Source organism: Ranitomeya imitator, chromosome 1 (assembly GCF_032444005.1).
Source record: "Ranitomeya imitator isolate aRanImi1 chromosome 1, aRanImi1.pri, whole genome shotgun sequence".
Taxonomy (NCBI): Eukaryota; Metazoa; Chordata; class Amphibia; order Anura; family Dendrobatidae; genus Ranitomeya; species Ranitomeya imitator.
This window is the reverse complement of record NC_091282.1, coordinates 1,231,503,915-1,231,522,478: the sequence shown is the minus strand read 5'-3', so window position 1 is coordinate 1,231,522,478 and position 18,564 is coordinate 1,231,503,915. Positions and strand designations below refer to the sequence as shown.

At 55.4% G+C, this 18,564-nt stretch overlaps 1 protein-coding gene across 1 annotated transcript in view; it reads right to left on the bottom strand.

The window, feature by feature from the left end:
- ATRN (attractin) overlaps window positions 1–18,564 on the bottom strand; it is a 222,363-nt gene that overhangs the window by 30,051 nt on the left and 173,748 nt on the right. Inside the window, exon 26 of the mRNA XM_069745133.1 lies at window positions 14,984–15,062. Within this exon, the coding sequence (XP_069601234.1) occupies window positions 14,984–15,062 (79 nt within the window). The remainder of the gene's footprint in view (window positions 1–14,983; window positions 15,063–18,564) is intronic.

The window sequence follows — 18,564 nt, the reverse complement described above, 5'->3', positions numbered from 1 at the left end:
CACAGGACTGGCGTATAGCAAATGTGGTGCCAATATTCAAAAAGGGGACAAAAACTGAACTCGGAAATTATAGGCCAGTAAGATTAACCTCTACTGTGGGTAAAATCCTGGAGGGCATTCTAAGGGACGCTATACTGGAGTATCTGAAGAGGAATAACCTCATGACCCAGTATCAGCACGGGTTTACTAGGGACCGTTCATGTCAGACTAATCTGATCAGCTTCTATGAAGAGGTAAGTTCCGGACTGGACCAAGGGAACCCAGTGGATGTAGTGTATATGGACTTTTCAGAAGCTTTTGACACGGTGCCACACAAAAGGTTGATACATAAAATGAGAATAATTGGGATAGGGGAAAATATGTGTAAGTGGGTTAAGAGCTGGCTCAGGGATAGGAAACAAAGGGTGGTTATTAATGGAACACACTCGGACTGGATAGTGGTTAGCAGTGGGGTACCACAGGGGTCAGTATTGGGCCCTCTTCTTTTTAACATATTTATTAATGACCTTGTAGGGGGCATTCAGAGCAGAATTTCAATATTTGCAGATGACACTAAACTCTGCAGGGTAATCAATACAGAGGAGGACAATTTTATATTACAGGATGATTTATGTAAACTAGAAGCTTGGGCTGATAAATGGCAAATGAGCTTTAATGGGGATAAATGGAAGGTCATGCACTTGGGTAGAAGTAATAAGATGTATAATTATGTGCTTAATTCTAAAACTCTGGGCAAAACCGTCAATGAAAAAGACCTGGGTGTATGGGTGGATGACAAACTCATATTCAGTGGCCAGTGTCAGGCAGCTGCTACAAAGGCAAATAAAATAATGGGATGCAGTAAAAGAGGCATAGATGCTCATGAGGAGAACATAATTTTACCTCTATACAAGTCACTTGTACGACCACACTTAGAATACTGTGCACAGTTCTGGTCTCCGGTGTATAAGAAAGACATAGCTGAACTGGAGCGGGCGCAGAGAAGAGCGACCAAGGTTATTAGAGGACTGGGGGGTCTGCAATACCAAGATAGATTATTACACTTGGGGCTATTTAGTTTGGAAAAACGAAGACTAAGGGGTGATCTTATGTTAATGTATAAATATATGAGGAGACAGTACAAAGACCTTTCTGATGATCTTCTTAATCATAGACCTGAAACAGGGACAAGGGGGCATCCTCTGCGTTTGGAGGAAAAAAGGTTTAAGCATAATAACAGACGCGGATTCTTTACTGTAAGAGCAGTGAGACTATGGAACTCTCTGCCGTGTGATGTTGTAATGAGTGATTCATTACTTAAATTTAAGAGGGGACTGGATACCTTTCTGGAAAAGTATAATGTTACAGGGTATATACATTAGATTCCTTGATAGGGCGTTGATCCAGGGAACTAGTCTGATTGCCGTATGTGGAGTCGGGAAGGAATGTTTTTCCCCAATGTGGAGCTTACTCTTTGCCACATGGGTTTTTTTTTGCTTTACTCTGGATCAACATGTTAGGGCATGTTAGGTTAGGCTATGGGTTGAACTAGATGGACTTAAAGTCTTCCTTCAACCTTAATAACTATGTAAATATTTAACAGCACCACAGTACAGGCTGCCATAAAGCCACAGGGTGCAGGACAGCCGTGAGCTCTGCTCATCCTGACCCTCCTGATACACGGCAGCATCACACAGGTACAGTGCTATTACCAGTTACACTCTGCATCCATGTGTCCTGCATGTGTCAGGCTATGCTAATCATGAACCAGTAGGCTAAGGATGGATACCGCTATAGCTCCCTTCCACATAGTGGAGTGACACAATGTTACAGACATCGTCCCCTAAAACGCCCAGGAAAGGTGATCAGGGCATGATCTCTGTCGACCCGAGAACAGAACAAGAGCACAAATCCGTGTGTGAGGATGGCGCTACTGAGCATGTGAGACCACCGAGCCTGCAAACAGCGACTAAACTGCTCGCACATGCTCAGTATCGCTACAGTAACACAGCGGCATCTAAAGTCCGGGCGGCATGGTGTCTGCCCCCGCCTGGCACCTACAGTCAGTAATGCTGCCCCACGTATAGGTGCCAGGTTGGGGGCATAGTGTCTGCACACAGCGCCCGGATCTCCCCGTCAGTAATGCTGCCCCATGTATAGGTGCCAGGCGGGGGGCATGGTGACTGCACGCAGCGCCCGGATCTCCCCGTCAGTAATGCTGCCCCATGTATAGGTGCCAGGCGGGGGGCATGGTGACTGCACGTAGCGCCCGGATCTCCCCGTCAGTAATGCTGCCCCATGTATAGGTGCCAGGCGGGGGGCATGGTGACTGCACGCAGCGCCCGGATCTCCCCGTCAGTAATGCTGCCCCATGTATAGGTGCCAGGCGGGGGGCACGGTGACTGCACGCAGCGCCCAGATCTCCCCGTCAGTAATGCTGCCCCATGTATAGGTGCCAGGCGGGGGGCATGGTGACTGCACGTAGCGCCCAGATCTCCCCGTCAGTAATGCTGCCCCATGTATAGGTGCCAGGCGGGGGGCATGGTGACTGCACGTAGCGCCCGGATCTCCCCGTCAGTAATGCTGCCCCATGTATAGGTGCCTGGTGGGGGGCATGGTGACTGCACGTAGCGCCCGGATCTCCCCATCAGTAATGCTGCCCCATGTATAGGTGCCAGGCGGGGGGCATGGTGTCTGCACGCAGCGCCCGGATCTCCCCGTCAGTAATGCTGCTCCATGTATAGGTGCTAGGCGGGGGGCATGGTGACTGCACGTAGCGCCCGGATCTCCCCGTCAGTAATGCTGCCCCATGTATAGGTGCCAGGCGGGGGCATGGTGACTGCACGTAGCGCCCGGATCTCCCCGTCAGTAATGCTGCCCCATGTATAGGTGCCTGGAGGGGGGCATGGTGTCTGCACGCAGCGCCCGGATCTCCCCGTCAGTAATGCTGCCCCATGTATAGGTGCCAGGCGGGGGGCATGGTGACTGCACGTAGCGCCCGGATCTCCCCGTCAGTAATGCTGCCCCATGTATAGGTGCCAGGCGGGGGGCATGGTGACTGCACGTAGCGCCCGGATCTCCCCGTCAGTAATGCTGCCCCATGTATAGGTGCCAGGCGGGGGGCATGGTGACTGCACGTAGCGCCCGGATCTCCCCGTCAGTAATGCTGCCCCATGTATAGGTGCCTGGAGGGGGGCATGGTGACTGCACGTAGCGCCCGGATCTCCCCGTCAGTAATGCTGCCCCATGTATAGGTGCCAGGCGGGGGCATGGTGACTGCACGCAGCGCCCGGATCTCCCCGTCAGTAATGCTGCCCCATGTATAGGTGCCTGGAGGGGGGCATGGTGACTGCACGTAGCGCCCGGATCTCCCCGTCAGTAATGCTGCCCCATGTATAGGTGCCAGGCGGGGGCATGGTGACTGCACGTAGCGCCCGGATCTCCCCGTCAGTAATGCTGCCCCATGTATAGGTGCCAGGCGGGGGCATGGTGACTGCACGTAGCGCCCGGATCTCCCCGTCAGTAATGCTGCCCCATGTATAGGTGCCTGGTGGGGGGCATGGTGACTGCACGTAGCGCCCGGATCTCCCCATCAGTAATGCTGCCCCATGTATAGGTGCCTGGTGGGGGGCATGGTGACTGCACGCAGCGTCCGGATCTCCCCGTCAGTAATGCTGCCCCATGTATAGGTGCCAGGCGGGGGGCATGGTGTCTGCACGCAGCGCCCGGATCTCCCCGTCAGTAATGCTGCCCCATGTATAGGTGCCAGGCGGGGGCATGGTGTCTGCACGCAGCGCCCGGTTCTCCCCGTCAGTAATGCTGCCCCATGTATAGGTGCCAGGCGGGGGGCATGGTGACTGCACGCAGCGCCCGGATCTCCCCGTCAGTAATGCTGCCCCATGTATAAATGCCAGGCGGGGGCATGGTGTCTGCACGCAGAGCCCAGATCTCCCCGTCAGTAATGCTGCACCATGTATAGGTGCCAGGCGGGGGCATGGTGACTGCACACAGCACCCGGATCTCCCCGTCAGTAATGCTGCACCATGTATAGGTGCCAGGCGGGGGCATGGTGTCTGCACGCAGCGCCCGGATCTCCCCGTCAGTAATGCTGCCCCATGTATAGGTGCCAGGTGGGGGCATGGTGTCTGCACACAGCACCCGGATCTCCCCGTCAGTAATGCTGCACCATGTATAGGTGCCAGGTGGGGGGCATGGTGACTGCACGCAGCGCCCGGATCTCCCCGCCAGTAATGCTGCCCCATGTATAGGTGCCAGGTGGGGGGCATGGTGTCTGCACGCAGCGCCCGGATCTCCCCGTCAGTAATGCTGCCCCATGTATAGGTGGAGGTCGTGGATATGGTGACTGCACGCAGCGCCCGGATCTCCCCGCCAGTAATGCTGCACCATGTATAGGTGGAGGTCGTGGGCATGGTGACTGCACGCAGCGCCCGGATCTCCCCGTCAGTAATACTGCCCCATGTATAGGTGCCAGGCGGGGGCATGGTGTCTGCACGCAGCGCCCGGATCTCCCCGTCAGTAATGCTGCCCCATGTATAGGTGCCAGGCGGGGGCATGGTGTCTGCACGCAGCGCCCGGATCTCCCCGTCAGTAATGCTGCCCCATGTATAGGTGGAGGTGGGGGGCATGGTGACTGCACGCAGCGCCCGGATCTCCCCGTCAGTAATGCTGCCCCATGTATAGGTGCCAGGCGGGGGCATGGTGTCTGCACGCAGCGCCCGGATCTCCCCGTCAGTAATGCTGCCCCATGTATAGGTGGAGGTCGTGGGCATGGTGACTGCACGCAACGCCCGGATCTCCCCGTCAGTAATGCTGCCCCATGTATAGGTGCCAGGCGGGGGGCATGGTGTCTGCACGCAGCGCCCGGATCTCCCCGTCAGTAATGCTGCCCCATGTATAGGTGGAGGTCGTGGACATGGTGACTGCACGCAGCGCCCGGATCTCCCCGTCAGTAATGCTGCCCCATGTATAGGTGCCAGGCGGGGGCATGGTGTCTGCACGCAGCGCCCGGATCTCCCCGTCAGTAATGCTGCCCCATGTATAGGTGGAGGTCGTGGGCATGGTGTCTGCACGCAGCGCCCGGATCTCCCCGCCAGTAATGCTGCCCCATGTATAGGTGGAGGTCGTGGACATGGTGACTGCACGCAGCGCCCGGATCTCCCCGTCAGTAATGCTGCCCCATGTATAGGTGCCAGGCGGGGGCATGGTGTCTGCACGCAGCGCCCGGATCTCCCCGTCAGTAATGCTGCCCCATGTATAGGTGGAGGTGGGGGGCATGGTGACTGCACGCAGCGCCCGGATCTCCCCGTCAGTAATGCTGCCCCATGTATAGGTGCCAGGCGGGGGCATGGTGACTGCACGCAGCGCCCGGATCTCCCCGTCAGTAATGCTGCCCCATGTATAGGTGCCAGGCGGGGGCATGGTGTCTGCACGCAGCGCCCGGATCTCCCCGTCAGTAATGCTGCCCCATGTATAGGTGCCAGGTGGGGGGCATGGTGTCTGCACGTAGCGCCCGGATCTCCCCGTCAGTAATGCTGCCCCATGTATAGGTGCCAGGCGGGGGGCATGGTGACTGCACGCAGCGCCCAGATCTCCCCGCCAGTAATGCTGCCCCATGTATAGGTGCCAGGTGGGGGGCATGGCGACTGCACGCAGCGCCCGGATCTCCCCGTCAGTAATGCTGCACCATGTATAGGTGCCAGGCGGGGGCATGGTGTCTGCACGCAGCGCCCGGATCTCCCCGTCAGTAATGCTGCCCCATGTATAGGTGGAGGTGGGGGGCATGGTGACTGCACGCAGCGCCCGGATCTCCCCGTCAGTAATGCTGCCCCATGTATAGGTGCCAGGCGGGGGCATGGTGTCTGCACGCAGCGCCCGGATCTCCCCGTCAGTAATGCTGCCCCATGTATAGGTGCCAGGTGGGGGGCATGGTGACTGCACGCAGCGCCCGGATCTCCCCGTCAGTAATGCTGCCCCATGTATAGGTGCCAGGCGGGGGCATGGTGACTGCACGCAGCGCCCGGATCTCCCCGTCAGTAATGCTGCCCCATGTATAGGTGCCAGGCGGGGGGCATGGTGACTGCACGCAGCGTCCGGATCTCCCCATCAGTAATGCTGCCCCATGTATAGGTGCCAGGCGGGGGGCATGGTGTCTGCACGCAGCGCCCGGATCTCCCCGCCAGTAATGCTGCCCCATGTATAGGTGCCAGGCGGGGGCATGGTGTCTGCACGCAGCGCCCGGATCTCCCCGTCAGTTATGGGAAGACAATGGTGACGAGGGCGACACGTCGGGGCAGAGGACTCTGCATCCAGCCAGGTAAGGGAGATGGCAGCAGCAGCAGAGTGAGCTGACCTTGTGGGGGGCAGTGACCGGTCCTCCAAGGTGCGGACACACTGGGTGCAGGCTGAGTGTGACAGGGGCAGAGACGCATGATGTGAGGAGCAGAATGTAAGATGCGGTTTTATTTTGTTCGCGTTTTTGGAGGTTTCACAATGGAGCAGTCATTTGTCAATTTTTTTCAAGGAAATTTACAAAACTCATTTTTTAGGGACCTATTAAGTTTTGAAGTGACTTTGGGGTTCCTATAGATTAGAAACCCCCTAAAAGTGAGACCATTATAAAATCCGCACACCACAACGTATTCACAATTGCTTTGGTTTTGTTCATTAACCCTTCAGGTGCTTTTCACAATCATGATCTCAGGGTGCCGATTGGGATAAGGAGGAAGCCCCCAGACTCTGTTAACCATCTAGATGCTGCCCAGCGGTCACAGATGCGCACCCCAGAGCTTTCCCTAAACCCTCGCTCACATATACACATGCTTATTAATAAAAGCACTAACTTGAAGGTGCTGCATATCCCCCCGGCGTAGCGCTGTCCCCTCCGCCTGGTGGCCATGGTGCAACACTGCCATCTAGTGGTCACCAGGGGACATGCAGTCTCAAGAAAAAAAATAAAATACAGACAAGTGGCTGGAGCGAGATCCGTGCACCGAAGAAAGACGCTGCAAGCCAAGCAGCCTGGAGATGCACGAGCTCCAGAGGGGAAATGGAAAAAGTTTACTCCGATATCCTGCTGAGCTTGACAGCAAATTAAAACAAGTAGTGCCGCAGTGTAAAGCATGAGGGATGGGCCAAACAGAAGATGGTCTGACAAGAAGCAGATTCTAGTTACAATCCTTCCATCATTGCTGTAATGAGAGGCATCTCTTTATGTTCTGATTTTCCACTATGCTTGCAAATTTAAGCGAGCTTAGCTGCAGTGCAAAGCATGATGGATAGAGAAGTATGCACTTTTATTCCTTGCATATGGCTAGACTGGCAGCCGATGATGGAAGAGGGCCAAAGTACGGGAGGAATTATTAATACGCTGCATCTCCATCTAATACTCTGGGCCGAGGTGTAACGAGGCCCCGGCGCTGATCTCCCATAATCCCTTCCGTTGTGAGCCGCCTCCGCTCTGCCAGCGGGACACTCAGCACAAGTGACATTTCACTCTGGAACTTGCTAAATGTCTTGACTTTGCTGCTGGCAACGTGCGGCATTTGTAAGCCACCACCGGGTCGTGAGCTGCGCCAGCACCGGCATAAATGCCGCCCTGGGAAGATGTACGCAGGCTTGTGAGCCGATAATCCGCACACAGGGGAGAGAGCAGGGCAGGGGGCAGCAGCGTACGAGGCTCGGGGGTCTCTCTGGGGGGCACCAGCTCCTGCCCGCACATTGCATCCTCTGCAGGCAGGGTCACACTATAAGAGGCAAACAGCGAACACTATGCTCCATCCAAGGGGGAAAGGAGAGAAAAGGTCAGAAGGAACTTGTGGGGGGGGGGGGGGGGAAGGGGAAATAAAAATAAAAGATTTCACAGAATTATTTTCAAGCTCGAACATCACTGGAGTCATCTGTCAGTATGTGACAGCACAAAGCAAAGACCCCTACAAAGGCCGTCTATCAGGGGGGAAGGCACAGGCTGGGGAAAGTCAAAGGCTGGGAGTGCAGACGGGGGAAGAAGGGACAGACCGGATGGAGAAAGAGGAAGAAGGGACAGGCCGGAAGGAGAAAGAGGAAGAAGGGACAGGCCAGATGGAGGCAGAAGGGACAGACCGGATGGAGGAAGAGGAAGAAGGGACAGGCTGGAAGGAGAAAGAAGGGACAGCCAGGAGGAGGAAAGGGAAGAAGGGACAGGACGGATGGAGAAAGAAGGGACAGCCAGGAGGAGGAAAGGGAAGAAGGGACAGGCCAGATGGAGGCAGAAGGGACAGACCGGATGGAGGAAGAGGAAGAAGGGACAGGCCGGAAGGAGAAAGAAGGGACAGCCAGGAGGAGGAAAGGGAAGAAGGGACAGGCCGGAAAGAGAAAGAGGAAGAAGGGACAGGCCGGAAGGAGAAAGAGGAAGAAGGGACAGACCGGATGGAGAAAGAGGAATAAGGGACAGGCCGGATGGAGAAAGAGGAAGAAGGGACAGGACGGATGGAGAAAGAGGAAGAAGGGACAGGCCGGATGGAGAAAGAGGAAGAAGGGACAGGCCGGAAGGAGAAAGAGGAATAAGGGACAGGCCGGATGGAGAAAGAGGAAGAAGGGACAGGACGGATGGAGAAAGGGGAAGAAGGGACAGCCGGAAGGAGGAAGAAGGGACAGCCAGGAGGAGGAAAGGGAAGAAGGGGCAGGCCGGAAGGAGAAAGAGGAAGAAGGGACAGGCCGGATGGAGAAAGAGGAAGAAGGGACAGGCCGGAAGGAGAAAGAGGAATAAGGGACAGGCCGGATGGAGAAAGAGGAAGAAGGGACAGGACGGATGGAGAAAGGGGAAGAAGGGACAGCCGGATGGAGAAAGAGGAAGAAGGGACAGGACGGATGGAGAAAGAGGAAGAAGGGACAGGCCGGATGGAGAAACAGGAAGAAGGGACAGACCGGATGGAGAAAGAGGAAGAAGGGACAGACCGGATGGAGAAAGAGGAAGAAGGGACAGGCCGGATGGAGAAAGAGGAAGAAGGGACAGACCGGATGGATAAAGAGGAAGAAGGGACAGGCCGGAAGGAGAAAGAGGAAGAAGGGACAGGCCGGAAGGAGAAAGAGGAAGAAGGGACAGCCGGAAGGAGGAAGAAGGGACAGCCGGGAGGAGGAAAGGGAAGAAGGGGCAGGCCGGAAGGAGAAAGAGGAAGAAGGGACAGGCCGGAAGGAGAAAGAGGAAGAAGGGACAGCCGGAAGGAGGAAGAAGGGACAGCCAGGAGGAGGAAAGGGAAGAAGGGGCAGGCCGGAAGGAGAAAGAGGAAGAAGGGACAGGCCGGATGGAGAAAGAGGAAGAAGGGACAGCCGGAAGGAGGAAGAAGGGACAGCCTGGAGGAGGAAAGGGAAGAAGGGGCAGGCCGGATGGAGAAAGGGGAAGGGACAGGCCGGGTGGAGAAAGAGGAAGAAGGGACAGGCCGGATGGCGAAAGAGGAAGAAGGGAAGGGCCGGAAGGAGAAAGAGGAAGAAGGGAAGGGCCGGAAGGAGAAAGAGGAAGAAGGGACAGGCCGGAAGGAGAAAGAGGAAGAAGGGACAGCCGGAAGGAGGAAGAAGGGACAGCCGGGAGGAGGAAAGGGAAGAAGGGGCAGGCCGGATGGAGAAAGAGGAAGAAGGGACAGCCGGAAGGAGGAAGAAGGGACAGCCAGGAGGAGGAAAGGGAAGAAGGGGCAGGCCGGAAGGAGAAAGAGGAAGAAGGGACAGGCCGGATGGAGAAAGAGGAAGAAGGGACAGGCCGGAAGGAGAAAGAGGAAGAAGGGACAGCCGGAAGGAGGAAGAAGGGACAGCCGGGAGGAGGAAAGGGAAGAAGGGGCAGGCCGGATGGAGAAAGGGGAAGGGACAGGCCGGGTGGAGAAAGAGGAAAAAGGGACAGGCCGGATGGCGAAAGAGGAAGAAGGGAAGGGTCGGAAGGAGAAAGAGGAAGAAGGGACAGGCCGGAAGGAGAAAGAGGAAGAAGGGACAGCCGGGAGGAGGAAAGGGAAGAAGGGGCAGGCCGGATGGAGAAAGAGGAAGAAGGGACAGGCCGGAAGTAGAAAGAGGAAGAAGGGACAGGCCGGATGGAAAAAGAGGAAGAAGGGACAGGCCGGAAGGAGAAAGAGAAAGAAGGGACAGGCCGGATGGGGAAAGAGGAAGAAGGGACAGACCGGAAGGAGGAAGAAGGGACAGCCGGAAGGAGGAAGAAGGGACAGCCGGGAGGAGGAAAGGGAAGAAGGGGCAGGCCGGAAGGAGAAAGAGGAAGAAGGGACAGCCGGAAGGAGGAAGAAGGGACAGCCGGGAGGAGGAAAAGGAAGAAGGGGCAGGCCGGATGGAGAAAGGGGAAGAAGGGACAGGCCGGATGGAGAAAAAGAAAGAAGGGACAGGCCGGATGGAGAAAGAGGAAGAAGGGACAGGCCGGAAGGAGAAAGAGGAAGAAGGGACAGGACGGAAGGAGAAAGAGGAAGAAGGGACAGGCCGGAAGGAGAAAGAGGAAGAAGGGACAGGCCGGAAGGAGAAAGAGGAAGAAGGGACAGGCCGGAAGGAGAAAGAGGAAGAAGGGACAGGCCGGAAGGAGAAAGAGGAAGAAGGGAAAGGCCGGATGGAGAAAGAGCAAGGAGGGACAGGCCTGGATGGAGAAAGAGCAAGGAGGGACAGGCCCGGATGGAGAAAGAGCAAGGAGGGACAGGCCCGGATGGAGAAAGAGGAAGAACGAACAGGCCCGGATGGAGAAAGAGGAAGAAAGGACAGGTCGGATGGAGAAAGAGGAAGAAGGGACAGGCCAGAAAGAGAAAGAGGAAGAAGGGACAGACCAGAAGGAGAAAGAGGAAGAAGGGACAGGCCGGAAGGAGAAAGAGGAAGAAGGGACAGGCCGGATGGAGGAAAAAGGAACAGCCGGAAGGAGGAAAGGCAAGAAGGGACAGGCCGGAAGGAGAAAGAGGAAGAAGGGGCAGGCCGGAAGGAGAAAAAGAGGAGGAAGGGACAGGCCAGATGGAGGAAGAAGGGACAGGCCGGAAGGAGAAAGAGGAAGAAGGGACAGGCCGGATGGAGAAAGAGTTAGAAGGGACAGGCCGGAGGGAGGAAGAGGAAGAAGGAACAGGCCAGATGGAGAAAGAGGAAGAAGAGACAGGCCGGAAGGAGGAAAGGGAAGAAGGGACAGGACGGAAGGAGGAAAGGGAAGAAGGGACAGGCAGGAAAGAGAAAGAGAAAGAGGAAGAAGGGACAGGCTGGAAGGAGAAGAGGAGACTGGCCGGAAGGAGGAAGGGAAAGAAGGGACAGGTTCAGAGAGGGGAAAGAGGAAGGACAGAGAGGGAGAGGAAGGGACAGGACATGGAGAAGGGGAGGGAAAGGCCATGGAGAGGGGAAAAAAGGGACAGGCCACAGAGAAGAAGGGACAGGGTGGGGGGAAAGGAGAGAAAAGGAAGAGGGCACAGACCGGGGGAGGGAAAAGAAAAGGGACACGAAGGGGGGAGAGGGGGGGGGGATACATGAAAAGAAGTGACAGGCTGGAGGAGGAGAAAAGAAAGAAGGGAAGGAAAAGGCCGGGAGGGAGAAAGGGGAAGAAGGGACAGACCATCGGGAGGAAAAAGCGGAAGAAGGGACAGGCGATCGGGAGGAGAAAGCGGAAGAAGGGACAGGCCATCGGAAGGAGAAAGCGGAAGAAGGGACAGGCCATCGGAAGGAGAAAGCGGAAGAAGGGACAGGCCATCGGGAGGAGAAAGGGGAAGAAGGGACAGGCCATCGGGAGGAGAAAGGGGAAGAAGGGACAGGCCATCGGGAGGAGAAGAAGGGACAGGCCATCGGGAAGAGAAAGGGGAAGAAGGGACAGGCCATCGGGACGAGAAACGGGAAGAAGAAACAGGCCATCGGGAGGAGAAAGGGGAACGAGGAACAGGCCATCGGGAGGAGAAGGGGGAACGAGGAACAGGCCATCGGGAGGAGAAAGGGGACAGGCCATGGGGAGGGCAAGAGGGAACAGGTCATCAAGAGGAAAAAGGAAAAGGGACATGCCACGGGGAGGAGAAAGGGGTAGAAGGAACAGGACATTGGGAGGAGAAAGGGGAAGGGAGAAAAGGCCGTCGGGAGGAGAAAGGGGAAGGGAGAAAAGGCCATTGGGAGGAGAAAAAGGTACAGGAGACAGGTCGGGGCAAGAAGAAGGGAATAGCCATGGGAGAGAAAAAAAAAAAAAGACACGCCAGAGGAGAAAGGGGAAAAAGGGATAGTTCAGAGGGAGGGGGAAGGAACAGGTCAGGGGAAGGAGAAGTAGGGACAAACTAGGGAGAAGGGGAGGAAGGAGAAATAGACAGGCCAAGGGGGAAAGGGGGAGAAAAGACCAGGGGTAAAGGGGAAAAAAGACAGCCTGGGGGAAAGGGGAAAAGAGATATCTGTCAGAGGGAGGTGGAGGGACAGGCCGGGGGGTAAAGTGGAGGAAGGGACAGCAGGCGGTTGAGGCAGGGGGGTGGTAAAGGAGGGGAAGGGACAGGCCATGGGGTAAAAGAAATGAAGGGTCAGGCTAGGGGGTAAAGGGGAGGAAGGGGCAGGTCAGGGGAAAGGCAAAGAAGGTACAGGGTTTGGGAAAAAAGGGGAAGCGGGGACAGGCCATGAGGAAGAGAGAAAGCCTGGGGTTAAGGGGTAGAAGGGACAGGCCAGTGGGACTATCCCCAATAATATTTACTGTATGTAAAAAAACACATCCTCACAGCCTCTTACAATGCAACGGACTAGAAATAAGTTAAAATATTTTTAACAAATTAATTCCCATATAGATAAACCAAAGTGGCACCCTCTGCAGAGAAGTATTGGGTGCAGTTACTGCTGCTGTCCCACAGCGGCCACTCTAGGGTATAAGGAGAGTAGGTGGACGGTCCAAACCTCCCGGGCCCGTGCAGCAATGACACTCGCTTAGATTTGTACCCCGCAGCCCCGACATCCACACCAGACACATAAATACTTGGGGATGCTGTATTAGGTCCGGGTGCTGCACATTTAGAGACTTATTGATTGTTCTCTGCTCCATGTACAATTTATGCCAGCCCTGCGTCTGGCCGGACCAGGACTTTTTTTTTTTTTTTTTTTACTGGTCTAGTAGCGAAATAATGAATAATTTATTGATAATTAAGTCGGCAAAACATTTGTAAGTCGTTAAGAGACGCAATTAAGTCACTTCTTGTTATGGTGAGTTATAGTAAAGGAAATGGGAAAACATTATTAAGCCTGGCTCTAAATACAGCAGCCATAAAAGGTGCTGAAAAGGAAAAGTACCTCTACATAAATCTCTGCCAGTCGCGGAAATAGAAAAAAAAGGGCTTGAAGAGAAATAACAATGGCTGCCAAAGGATACGCTCTTAAAGGGACAGCAGTGGGGAGGGTGAAAGGGAACAAGGGACAAGGAGGAGCGAGATGTGCAAAACGGTGGAGGATGGCAGTAAAGAAATTAGCAACAATTCCAGTAGCTAAGAAGGTCTGGTGAAGTCACAGAGGGAAGGTGCTGTTATCTGGGGAGGTCTGGTGATGGCACAGAAGGATGGTGCTGTTATCTGGGGAGGTCTGGTGATGGCACAGAGGGATAGTGCTGTTATCTGGGGAGGTCTGGTGATGGCACAGAAGGATGGTGCTGTTATCTGGGGAGGTCTGGTGATGGCACAGAGGGATGGTGCTGTTATCTGGGGAGGTCTGGTGATGGCACAGAGGGATGGTGCTGTTATCTGGGGAGGTCTGGTGATGGCACAGAAGGATGGTGCTGTTATCTGGGGAGGTCTGGTGATGGCACAGAAGGATGGTGCTGTTATCTGGGGAGGTCTGGTGATGGCACAGAGGGAAGGTGCTGTTATCTGGGGAGGTCCGGTGATGGCACAGAAGGATGGTGCTGTTATCTGGGGAGGTCTGGTGATAGCACAGAGGGATGGTGCTGTTATCTGGGGAGGTCTGGTGATAGCACAGAGGGATGGTGCTGTTATCTGGGGAGGTCCGGTGATGGCACAGAAGGACGGTGCTGTTATCTGGGGAGGTCTGGTGATGGCACAGAAGGATGGTGCTGTTATCTGGGGAGGTCTGGTGATGGCACAGAAGGATGGTGCTGTTATCTGGGGAGGTCTGGTGATAGCACAGAGGGATGGTGCTGTTATCTGGGGAGGTCTGGTGATGGCACAGAGGGATAGTGCTGTTATCTGGGGAGGTCTGGTGATGGCACAGAAGGACGGTGCTGTTATCTGGGGAGGTCTGGGGATGGCACAGAGGGACGGTGCCGTTATCTGGGGAGGTCTGGTGATGGCACAGAGGGATGGTGCTGTTATCTGGGGAGGTCTGGTGATGGCACAGAGGGATGGTGCTGTTATCTGGGGAGGTCTGGTGATGGCACAGAGGGATGGTGCTGTTATCTGGGGAGGTCTGGTGATGGCACAGAGAGATGGTGCTGTTATCTGGGGAGGTCTGGGGATGGCACAGAAGGACGGTGCTGTTATCTGGGGAGGTCTGGTGATGGCACAGAAGGACGGTGCCGTTATCTGGGGAGGTCTGGTGATGGCACAGAGGGACGGTGCCGTTATCTGGGGAGGTCTGGGGATGGCACAGAGGGACGGTGCTGTTATCTGGGGAGGTCTGGTGATGGCACAGAGGGATGGTGATGTTATCTGGGGAGGTCTGGTGATGGCACAGAGGGACGGTGATGTTATCTGGGGAGGTCTGGTGATGGCACAGAGGGACGGTGCTGTTATCTGGGGAGGTCTGGTGATGGCACAGAGGGACGGTGCTGTTATCTGAGGAGGTCTGGTCATCACCAGAGCGAAGGTGCCATCGCACAGAGGGAAGGTGCTGTTATCTGGGGAGGTCTGGTGATGGTACAGAGGGATGGTGCTGTTATCTGGGGAGGTCTGGTGATGGCACAGAGGGACGGTGCTGTTATCTGGGGAGGTCTGGTGATGGCACAGAGGGACGGTGCTGTTATCTGGGGAAGTCTGGTGATGGCACAGAGTTAATCTGACATCATATTGTGGCGCCACCTAACAATGACGCTTCTCACCTCTCTTCTCCTTGAAGCCCAACAACTCTGTTTAATTTTCCAGACTACAGCGGCTACCAGGAGCAGGGAGAGGAAACAACTGCAAAAGAAAATCAAGTCAGTGCAATGTGCATGTGCCACCACAGGGTGGCAGCAAAACACTAAAAACAAACTTTCTACAGTCAACCAGTGAGACACTTTACTGTAAAGTTTTGTTGCACTTTTAACCCATTAAGGCTGCTGATACATTTTTTTTTGTGCATCCTTTTTTCCTCCCCTTTCAAGAGCCATCATTTTATATTTTTTTGTTTAAAATGACTGTGAAGGATTACCCCTTCCTCCCACGTCACCAATCCGTGACGTCACTACACAGGCCCAGCTCTCCGGCGCCCCCTTTGTCTCTCAGGTCAGTAAAGGAACTGCACCTAGAGCAAATGGCCGCCGGGGAGACTGCCCTGTTACCCACCCTGGGTATTCTAAGATTCGCAATCAGAGTAAAAGGATCAGCCCAAAATTAATTTATGATTTAATTGCCTTAAGGGCGCACTAGATAATTACAAGAAATATACAATCACAATATATCAAGAGTTACAGTCAGAGTACAATATAACAACAATAATACAAGGCTTAAAGGTATAAAGCTGGAGGTCAATTTACCAGGTTGAAGGTCGCTTGTGGAAGCCGGGGGGCATAGCATTCCGCAGGTCCAAAAACTTAGTTGCCGGGCAGCCCCCAGAAAGCATGTGCTTGCTCCCCCCTCTGGCTGGCATACCCTGTTCCTTAAGATATCATCATCATGTTCTTCTGTGGAGTGAGACCCTCCCAGTGACCTCAGCTTCTTCTTATACCTGGCTGAGCCCCCCTGCCTGCAGCTGGGTGGGCTTAGCAATCTCCACCCCCTCTGCCTCCCTGCAAGATTTATTCCCATATCTAATAAATGGGATAACTTCTCTCAGGATGATCGGATCAGCACACGGGCAGTACCAGCGCCTGTGGTTTGTTCTGCCGGTCGTACTGGGATCAAACCTGGACCCATTCGGTCCCTGTGGGAGGCTGATCCCTATATCTCGGGTTTCAGACCTTCCACCGTCACGGGAGTCACACTGTTGGATGCACAATTTCTTTAGGGCGAGGAGAATATTTTTTATGAGCCTGTACCTCGGACGATGCGTCCATAATTCACAATTCCATGTTGGAGACGGTTTGGCTGGGCTGCCATAATAGATGTGTATCCAGTGGCCACTTGGCATGCGTGTTTTAATTAAGCCCCCAAGCATTTCCAAGCCCCCTGCTGGCGTGGTTTCCTCAGTGAGCTTGGAAAGGCGGTCTACAGTTTACCCTGAGCTCAGCCCGTTAGCATACTAATAGGAACTTTATTCATTAGCAAAGGGTGGGGGCCAGGAGCCCTCCTGTGACCAGGAGACAAAATGGAGTCACGCCAATCTGATAGCATGCCTGTTCCAAGATGGCGGCTGCTCCCTCATCACACCTCCCTGCTTTAGAGGGCGCTAGGGGGCATCACATTCCTGTGTTCCCCCATGCGCCCTTCCACACCTTCTCCTTGCCGGGACAACCCATCAGCATTACCATGGTCTCTGCCACTTCTGTGGCGAATGCTGAAGTGATACTGCTGGAGAGCCAGGCTCCAGCGTAGCAACCTCCCATTCGTCCCAGAGACCGAGTGTAACCAGCTGAGGGGGTTGTGGTCTGTTTCCACGGTGAAGTGGCGTCCGTACAAGTATGGCTGCAGACGTTGCAGGGCCCATACAATTGCCAGACATTCCTTCTCCATCGTGGAATAGGCCACTTCCCTCGGCAGGAGCTTCCGGCTCAGGTACAAAACGGAGTGTTCATGTCCCGTAGTGTCGACCTGGCTGAGCACAGCACCGAGGCCAAAGTCACTGGCGTCGGTCTGTACTACGAACGGCCGCGTGAAGTCGGCTGCCTGTAGTAAAGGAGAGCTAGACAAGGCGGTTTTGAGCGCCTGGAAAGCTGTCTCGCAGGCAACTGTCCAGTCGACTGCGACGGGCAGCTTCTTCTTGGTGAGGTCCGTCAGGGGCTTGGCCAGGGTGCTATAGTGTGGAACAAACCTCCTATAGTACCCGGCCGTCCCCAAGAAGGACATCACCTGCTTCTTGGTCCTGGGGGAGGGCCAGGAGGTGATGGCATCCACCTTCCCGGGCTCTGGCTTCAGAGCTCCCCCACCTACCCGGTGTCCCAGGTACTGGACCTCACTCATACCCAGCTGGCACTTCTCCGGCTTAATGGTCAACCCTGCCCTCTGGATCCTCCCCAACACCTGCGCCAGGTGCTGTAGGTGATCTTCCCAGGTGGGACTGAAGATGGCAATGTCATCCAGGTACGCAGTCGCATACCCTTCCAGTCCCTTGAGCAGCGTGTTGACCATCCGCTGAAAAGTGGCAGGGGCATTCTTCATGCCGAAGGGCATCACCGTGGACTCGTACAGTCCAAATGGGGTGATAAAGGCAGAGCGTTCCCGTGCCTTAGGGGTCAGGGGAATCTGCCAATATCCCCTGCTCAGATCCATGATGGTCAGGTACTTGGCCCCGGCCAGCTGATCGAGCAGGTCATCGATGCGCGGCATTGGGTACGCATCGGTGACCGTCACAGCGTTGAGCCCCCGGTAGTCCACGCAGAACCGCGTAGTCCGGTCCTTTTTGGGGACGAGGACTACCGGCGAAGCCCACGCGCTGTTGGATGCTTGGATCACCCCCAGCTTCAGCATCTCGTCTATCTCTTGGCGCATGTGCTGCTGCACCTCGAGAGAGACCCGATATGCTGAACGCCGGATCGGGGGGTGATTGCCGGTGTCCACATCGTGGACGGCTGCCTCAGTCCTTCCGGGCAGGCTGCTAAACAGCTCCCGGAAGGGGTGTAGGGTGACCCCCAGCTGGGAACGTTGGTCCTCCGAAAGCTGGTGGCCAACCTCCACATCCTCGATGGATCCACCCGCCTTGACTTGGGTAAGCAGATCCAGGAGGGTTTCTACCTCCCCTTCCTCCGGGAGGTTGCACACTGGGTGGGCACAAGCCTCCCGCTCATGATGTGCTTTCATCATGTTCACGTGGAAGGCCTTCCTCCTTCCACGGGCGTGGTCCAGGGTGACCAGATAGGTGACGGCGTTGAGCTGCTGGTGCACGAGGTATGGACCCTCCCAGGCTGCCTGAAGCTTGTTTTGTGGGACGGGGACCAGTACCCACACCTTTTGACCCACCTGGTAGGTCCTTTCACAAGCATTCTGGTCGTACCACCGCTTCTGGTCAGCTTGGGCCTGGGCCATATTGTCATGCACCAGCCGCGTCAAGGCCGTCATTCTGTCCCGGAAGCGCACAACATACTCAATGGCCGACACTCCAGGGGTGGCCAAATCTCCTTCCCACGCTTCCTTCACTAGAGCAAGGGGCCCCCGTACCCGTCGCCCATACAGGAGCTCAAAGGGGGAGAACCCTGTTGAGGCCTGTGGAACCTCCCGGTAGGCAAATAGAAGGTGTGGGAGATACCGCTCCCAATCTCTCCCGTGGGAGTCAACCAACATCTTAAGCATCTGCTTTAAGGTGCCGTTGAACCGCTCACACAGGCCA